We start from the raw sequence: 7,691 nt of genomic DNA on the forward strand, positions 1-7,691 counted from the left end.
GCTCCGCCCACCCAACAGATAAGAGTCCCTGTGCTGACTCACTCCTACTCTTTCCTCCTGTCCCCACCTTTGGAGTGTTTTCCTATGGCATGCTCCGTATTGATTATTACAGTGTCAATATTTCTCACTTCTCTACAAGAGAATGGGTTACTCCATTGCTGGAACGGAAACTGAGCACCCAGCCATGAAGTCAGGGGAACTTCTGTGTCCTATTAACACGTAGATGACCACTCAGCAGAGTGACCCTTACTCCTATAACCGGGGAGTGGCTAGTTTCGCCCCTAAAGTACATTGGCTGGGTCCAGATACACACTTAGAACTGATGGGAACTCAACACACACTTATCAGGTAAGTACACTGACCCAGCAGGGAGCGGCACATTCCCGGGCAGATTCTTTAAAGAGACAGAGCACTTCTCTGTTCCGAGTGCAGAGCAGAAAAGCTGGTTGACTTGAGTTTCCTATTTTCAGTTCCCTAATTCATTTCCAGACAGGACAGAAAAACCAAAACACACTAACTGCAGTGTGCTCCTGCAGGGTTCACGAAAGGACTAGAAGGAAGCCCCCATTCCTCAAGTTCATCTTGAAGACCCCCTTCTCAGCTCTACAGCGAGTCTTCAGAGGGGTAAGGGCGGCGTCGGCTGTGTGACCTGGAACGATGGTACCCGGAGTTGGCAAGTGGCAGGAGCAATTACCTGAGCAGCAGGCACAGTGCTGAAGACTTCATACCTCATTTAATCTGCATAACCCCTGCGAGTGGAGCGATGTTATCCTCACTTCAATGATTGAGAAAGTTGAGACTCACAGAACATAAATGTTTTACTTATTGAGGCTACATACCTATGTTTTAAGGTTATAAAATACCCAGAAACTTATTAGGGGAGTTTTCGCTAGAAAGAGGGTTACATCACTTTGCAGTGTATCCTGTCATTAGTGACCCGCCTTCCCAACTAGACTGGGGACACTCTCTACTGCCGAAGTACCTTCACTCACAGTCACCTCGTAAAGCAGGATTAGTTACCTCTAGCGTAGAACTTAGAAAGGTTGGGAAGACATAGATGTGTTCTTTCCCTTTAAGAAGACAACTGGATGGGTGAGAGGGCACAGCTGGCAAAGGTACTTGTCCCCAGGCCTGACTCCAAGACTATGTACAGAAGGGCGGGGACCGCAGCCCACACTCACTGCCACCCCCAATAAATAAAATTCAAAAATAAAAACTCAGCTATGAGGGCAACATGGGCTCTGGATGAGAAGTGAAAAGGTTAAGTACAAACGATCTCTCTAATCTGAAGCATAGCTATATATCCGTAAATACGGCAATATAACTGAACTCAGTGAAATGTGCTCAGTAAAAGTCTGAAGACTGCTCTGTGGAGAACGTGCGTGCGAGATAACACGAAAGTGGTTTTGTATACACAGCGAGGATAGGAGAACACTGACCCGGATCTGTCATTTCATTCATAAGGGAAAAGGATCTCAAATGAGGTCGATTTCAACACACCAAGCCAAACAGCTAGTAAACCGCCCACGAACAAGGAAAACTTTTTACTCGTCATCCTTCAGATGCAAATAGCACATTAACATATGCACCAGTTGTGCAAGCAGAAAGTCCCAGACCTTCCATCGCAAAGAGGAGGAGCCAAAGATCCTGACAGGACTAACAGGGCCTCAGAACCCGCCTGGGGACTTCCTGTTGTCATGGACTCGGGATTAGTCCTGTATGAGCTCACTTGGAGAAAGGCAGACTCCGGGGTGGGAGCGCAGGACCGGCAGGCTCTGCGGAGTGGCACCCGTCCTTGTGTTTGGGACACATGATCTCTTGAGGCTCCCTATGCTGAGACTGTGCTTTCTCCTCAGTTTCATGTGCTTGGTGAAATCAGGTAGGTCATTTAGCAGATGTTTTAAGAAGTATTAGTTGACTTTCAAAGGTCTGTGTGACCATATTTGAGGACAGGAGTTATGGGTAAAACGGGCTTTCTTATGGTGATTTTCCTCCCCTCAACCATAGATCAAACCCTTATCTCTTTGAATTAACCTGAAAAGGCTAAGGTAGTATTAATTTTTTCATAGCTAAATTGTGTCTTTCCACCTATATAAAATTAAATGACTTACTTTTGAGACTAAAAACTTATTTTCTGATGCTTAAGTAGAGAAGTTAAGTTTTTTCATTTTATTTCATATTTTTGCAATGGTAAATTTTATACTTTTGTGTATTTATTAGGGTGTATTTTAAATCACTATTAAAAATCATAATTTCGGGGCTGGGGATTTAGCTCAGTGGTAGAGCGCTTACCTAGGAAGCGCAAGGCCCTGGGTTCGGTCCCCAGCTCCGAAAAAAAGAACCAAAAAAAAAAAATCATAATTTCATATACATAAATATCTAAAATGGTGTGTGATATATTTATAACTAAAAAATTATTTATTGCCAGGTTGAGGATGTAGTTCATTCATAGAATATATGCCTAGCATGTATGACACTCGGGGTTCAATTTCCAATACAAGGAAAGATACTAAAATCAAAATGAAAATTTGAATCTCCGTGGTGAGATAACAAATATGAAGTAAAATGCACGTCTCCGTTCTTCCCGAAACCCACTTCTGTTTCACACAAAGCTGGTGCCTGCAAATTCTGACATAACTTCTGTTTGTTTTTTAAGACCGGGTTTCTCTGTGTAGCCCTGGCTGGTCTCGAACTCACTGGGATAGAGGTGTTCACCACCACCCCCAGCCTTGACATAACTTTTTAAAGGGCAGGGAGCAGATCTCAGACCGGCAGACTCATGCTCTTTGACTCCTAAAAGTGGCGCACGCAATGCGTTCTAAGGAAGTAACCTCCAGTGGAGGCAGCAGCAGATGGTGCTAGGTCCTTTTAACCCTAGGACATACACTGGGCAAACACAACTACCAAGTTATATTCCCAACTGCAAGAATAACGTTAAAAACCAACCAACCAAACACACAGGCCAACAGGAAACCTCAAATCAGACAAGGTATAGTGAAGATGTCTCTACTCCAGGACTGGTTAAGGTTTTAAATATAAAACTGTTTTCCACTGCATCTGTTTACTTGTTAAATTAATATGTGCGGGCGCATAAGCCACAGCGCACACGTGGAGGTCAGAGTACAACTTGTAGGAGCTGATTTTGTAAACTGATTAAAATTGTTAAAAGTCTTATAAGTGTGCTAATAGACGAAGCTTAGAATCAAACTAGAAGATGTGTAATAATTATATTAGGATTTATTTCCTGTCCACCTTGACTGCAGTGTTTCAAGCCTTTGTACAATTCTATGTGGTAAATAGTATTTTCCCAGTCCATCATCAAATTAACAGTTGCTAACTTTTTAATATCTATGTGCCAAGGCTCTGGAGACCTCATAGGCATCACTTATAATTCTTAGAACAACCCTGATAGTCTGGGGCTTAGGGTAAAGTGGGTGAGAATAGCATTCCCCGGAAAAACAAGGAGAAGAGGGACCAAAACTCAGATATCAAGATAAGTGATTTTTAAATTTTCTTTGAGATTTCTTTTTTTTTCGGAGCTGAGGACCGAACCCAGGGCCTTGAGCTTGCTAGGCTGAGATTTCATTTTAACAAAGTTTTCCTGAATGAAGTCTGTGTACGATTTGCATGCAGTGCCAATAGAAGCCAGAAGAGGGCATCCAATCTGAGACTGGATATACCATTACCGTGAGCTACCATGTGGGTGCTGGGAATCAAACCCAAGTCCTCAGGAAGAGCCATCTCCCCAGCGCCATATTTTGCTAACTTAACAATTGCATTTAATTCGTTCATTAATTAACTTTTGGCTTTTGTGTTGTGTGCATGTGCGCATGCACGTGCAAATATGCACAAATCACTACGTGCTAGGGAGGTCAGAGAACAACTTGTAGGCATCCGTTCTCTCCTTCCACCAAGCGGTTCCTGGACTCAAGTCCTTTTCAGCTTTGCGACCTTCACCCACTGAGCCCTCTACTCTCCCAATAAGTGATACTCCTGTACGATATTTAAAAGTATTAAGTAATAAATGCACAATGAACAAAACACCAACATTTTTCTTAAAGAAAGAGTTCTTTTTAAAAAAAAAAGATTTATTTTTTTATTATATAAGTACACTGTTGTTGTCTTCAGACACACCAGAAGAGGGCATCGGACCCCATTACAGATGGTTGTGAGCCACCATGTGGTTGCTGGGATTTGAACTCAGGACCTCTGGAAGAGCTAACCACTGAGTCATTCTCCAGACCTACTTTTTTTTTTCTTTACTATCACCTATACTGTGTGGTGAAAGTCATTTATGAGCAACCTGTTACCTGGTGGCCCAGGCTGGCTCCACTTCCTTGTACAGCAGTTTATGAGGGTTGGTGATGCTGTGTAAACAGACTGAAATCACACAGAGTTTTATTCAGAGTGTCCCTTCCCCTTCTTTTTCTTTATGGTGGAGAGTTGATCAACTGTTTTCAGTTGGTTCAAAATACCGAAGTTGTGTGTGTGTGTGTGTTCATATTGAATGAATTTCCCTGTTTCTGTGACAGAAGAAGCAACTTAAGTGAGGAAGGGATTCTTTGGCTCCAGGTATAAGAGGATTCAGTCCATCGTGTGAGAAAGCAGTGTGGCTTGGGGCTCCGATGATGGTGGTGGAGCTTAGGATGCAGCTGTTATACCTTAGCAGCCAGAAAACAGAGCTGGTGCTAGAAAAGTGCCCAGCCCATAGTGCTTAAGGTCTGGCCCTCAGGGACACTTCCTTTACCTAGGACTCACTTCCCAAGGATTCCATAGCCTCTTAAAACAAGTGCCACCATTTGGGGACAAGTGGTCAAACACATGAACCTGTGGGAGACATTGCACAGTCGAATAATTACATACATGTAGAGACACATGTTTTTGGCTCCAAATTCAACCTGTCTTTAAACAAAAGATTGCGACTCCAGAGAGGTTAGTCAACTGATTAGCTTAGGTCTCTAGGAAATAGATCTAGCTGTCACACGTAGGTCTGATCCTCCTGCTTTTTCCAAACCTATACTGCGTTTTTATTTAAGACTTTCAGCTTTCTGAGCTGAAGTTCATGATGGTTTAACTCTGTCGGCACAGCAGGAGAGCATCCGAGGTCAGTATGTAAACAGACATGGCCAAGACTCGAAGAAAGTGTCTCCTTGAGTCTGCAGTGTGCCTCAGTTAAGAGCGTTTGCCCAGCATGCACAGGACCTGGGCTTGATCTGCAGCACTGCATAAACTTGGGGTGGTGTGCACACCCGCAACCCCAGCACATACAAAGTGGAGGCAGGAAGATCGGACGTTCAAGAACATCCTTGGGGTTGGGGATTTAGCTCAGTGGTAGAGCGCTTGCCTAGCAAGCACAAGGCCCTGGGTTTGGTCCTCAGCTCCAAAAAAAAAAAAAAAAAAAAAAAAAAAAGAACATCCTCAGCTACATAGTGAGTTCAAGGCCAGCCAGAGCTACACAAGATAAAATGGTTATTGACGGTAGCCCTGATTTTCAGCTTTAATCTGCGTCTTTTAATATAAGAAAGAAGGTCATAATAAGCAGTTATGCCACCTCTGAATAGAATCCAGATACACCCTCAAACGGTGCTGTAAACAGAGTCCATTTCCTTGTAACTTTCCAGGTGTCAGTAAAAAAAATGTTATTTCAGGGTAAGCAGTCTATAAAGGACAGGCGTAATTTCCCCCTGTTTCAGTGAACTTCGAGAGACGAGGTTAAACCTGAAAAACCAGTTTAATACACTGGTTGTCCTCTGAGTAACCTTGGCTCTGTAAGAAATCATTAAAATAGCCCCCAAATTGTCTGCCTTTGGGAAGCAAAAGATAGTTCATAACTTTAAATACACCAGCATAAAATTTAAAAAAAGGAAATCTATGTGTGAAGCCATTGAAGTATTTCTCACAATGTCTAGTGTTTGTGTGCTCTCCAAAGTGCTGAGAATTTTGACACAGAACAGCTCCAGTACTAGGAATACTTTTTTTTTTTCTTTTTTCTTTTTTTCGGAGCTGGGGACAGAACCCAGGGCCTTGTGCTTGCTAGGCAAGTGCTCTACCACTGAGCTAAATCCCCAACCCCCTAGGAACACGTTTGTCACAAGCAGCACAACACCTGATCCCAAGTAGCCTGAGCTAATTTGTAACATGGCCCAGATTCATTGTTGTCTTTTCCAAGTGTTTGGTTCTGGGAAGCAAAGGTGGAGCTCAGTGGTAGAGTGCTTGCTTCCTACGCAAAAGGGCCTGAGTTGGGCCTTTTTAAAAAGTCAAAATTAATAAATGGGCTGGAGAGATGACTCAGTAGTCATAAGAGCACAGAGGACAGAGATTTGATTCCCATCACCCACATGACAGCTCGTTTTCATTTGTAACTCCAGTTCCAGGGAATTGGTTGCCCTCTTTGGGCCTCTGTAGGTACCAGACATGTACATGATACACTCACGAAATACTTTTCAAATAGGAAAAAAAATTAATAATCAGAAAGGTTAGTTTTGAACTAGGTGTGGTGATACATGCCTATAACTCCAGGACTAGGGAGGCTGAGGCAGAAATATCGTGAGTTTGAAGCCAGCCTGGGATGTATAATGCTACCTTGTCTCAAAAAATCCAAACCAAGGGGACTAATGAGATGGCTCAGTGGTTAGGCACTTGCTGCCAAGCCTGCCGACCAGAGTTCCATCATGGTGGGAGGACAGAACCAACTACTGGACCTTCCGACCCCAACACCATGACACACACGTGTGGCCTGTGTCCCTTATTGGTGTAATAAAAAAAAAATCAAACTAAACTAAACAAATGAATGAAGAAACTAAGAAAATCAAATGCTCCATTGACAGAAGTACAGTTGATGGATCCAGGGAAGGAGGGAAGAGTGGGCAGGAATATTTCCCAGCATGCTCTGGGGCCGGCACCTGAAAAAGGAAGGGGTAGAAAGACCGGGTGGAGCAAGCCTCAGTTCCAGCACAGCTCAGGGACTATTCCAGACGGGTTGATGGCGAACCCCTAAGACAAGTTACAGCGTCCATGGGCTAGAGGTGTGTCTTACTCGCTGTCCTATTTCTGTGAAGAGACGCCACGGCCAAGGCAAGTCTCATAAAAGAAAGCATTGAAGTGGGAGCTTGCTTACTGTTTCAGAGGTTAGTTCATTATCACAGCAAGAAGCAAACAGGCATGGTGTTGGAGCAATAGCTTCGAGCTTTATATACTGATCCACAGGCAGCAGGCACGGGGAGGGGGAGGCACGGAGAGGGGAAGGGGTAGGCACGGATTGGGGGAGAGACTGGACCTGACACGAACTTTTGAAACCTCAAAACCACCCCCAGTGACACAGCCTCCAACAAGGTCATGCTTCCTAAACCTTCCTAGTCTACCAGTTCGTGCATGCAAATAGCCAGTTGGGACCATTTTTCTTCTAAGAGCACAGGATGAGAGGAAGTGTTATTTCAGAGTATCGGAATTCCAAAATAATCCTGAAAGGACAGGTATAATTTCCCTCTTTCAGATGAGCCATGCTAGATGGGCTTAAAGGGCAGGTGGCCTGCCAGGTGGTATGGTGGAGTCCACTGTGCTCTCTCCCCACCCCTACCTCCTGCAACAAGTTCTCATTGTAGCCCAGGCTGACCTTCAACTAACCAACCTCCTGTCTCTCAAGGACCCTGGTGAATGTGTGGCTTCGAACCCAGAGGCTTCCAACACTAGAT

At 44.0% G+C, this 7,691-nt stretch overlaps 1 protein-coding gene across 3 annotated transcripts in view; it reads left to right on the plus strand.

Moving 5' to 3' along the window:
• The first annotated feature begins 558 nt into the window (after nt 1–558).
• Nucleotides 559–7,691, plus strand: part of Liph (lipase H) — a 49,394-nt gene continuing 42,261 nt past the window's right edge. The window contains exon 1 of one of the 3 annotated variants that reach the window (XM_039088625.2): nt 559–1,879. In XM_039088625.2, the coding sequence (XP_038944553.1) occupies nt 1,720–1,879 (160 nt within the window). In that variant the 5' untranslated portion in view covers nt 559–1,719. The remainder of the gene's footprint in view (nt 1,880–7,691) is intronic. The other 2 variants (XM_039088624.2, NM_001044279.1) reach the window with 2 other exon arrangements.

Source organism: Rattus norvegicus, chromosome 11 (assembly GCF_036323735.1).
Source record: "Rattus norvegicus strain BN/NHsdMcwi chromosome 11, GRCr8, whole genome shotgun sequence".
Classification (NCBI taxonomy): Eukaryota; Metazoa; Chordata; class Mammalia; order Rodentia; family Muridae; genus Rattus; species Rattus norvegicus.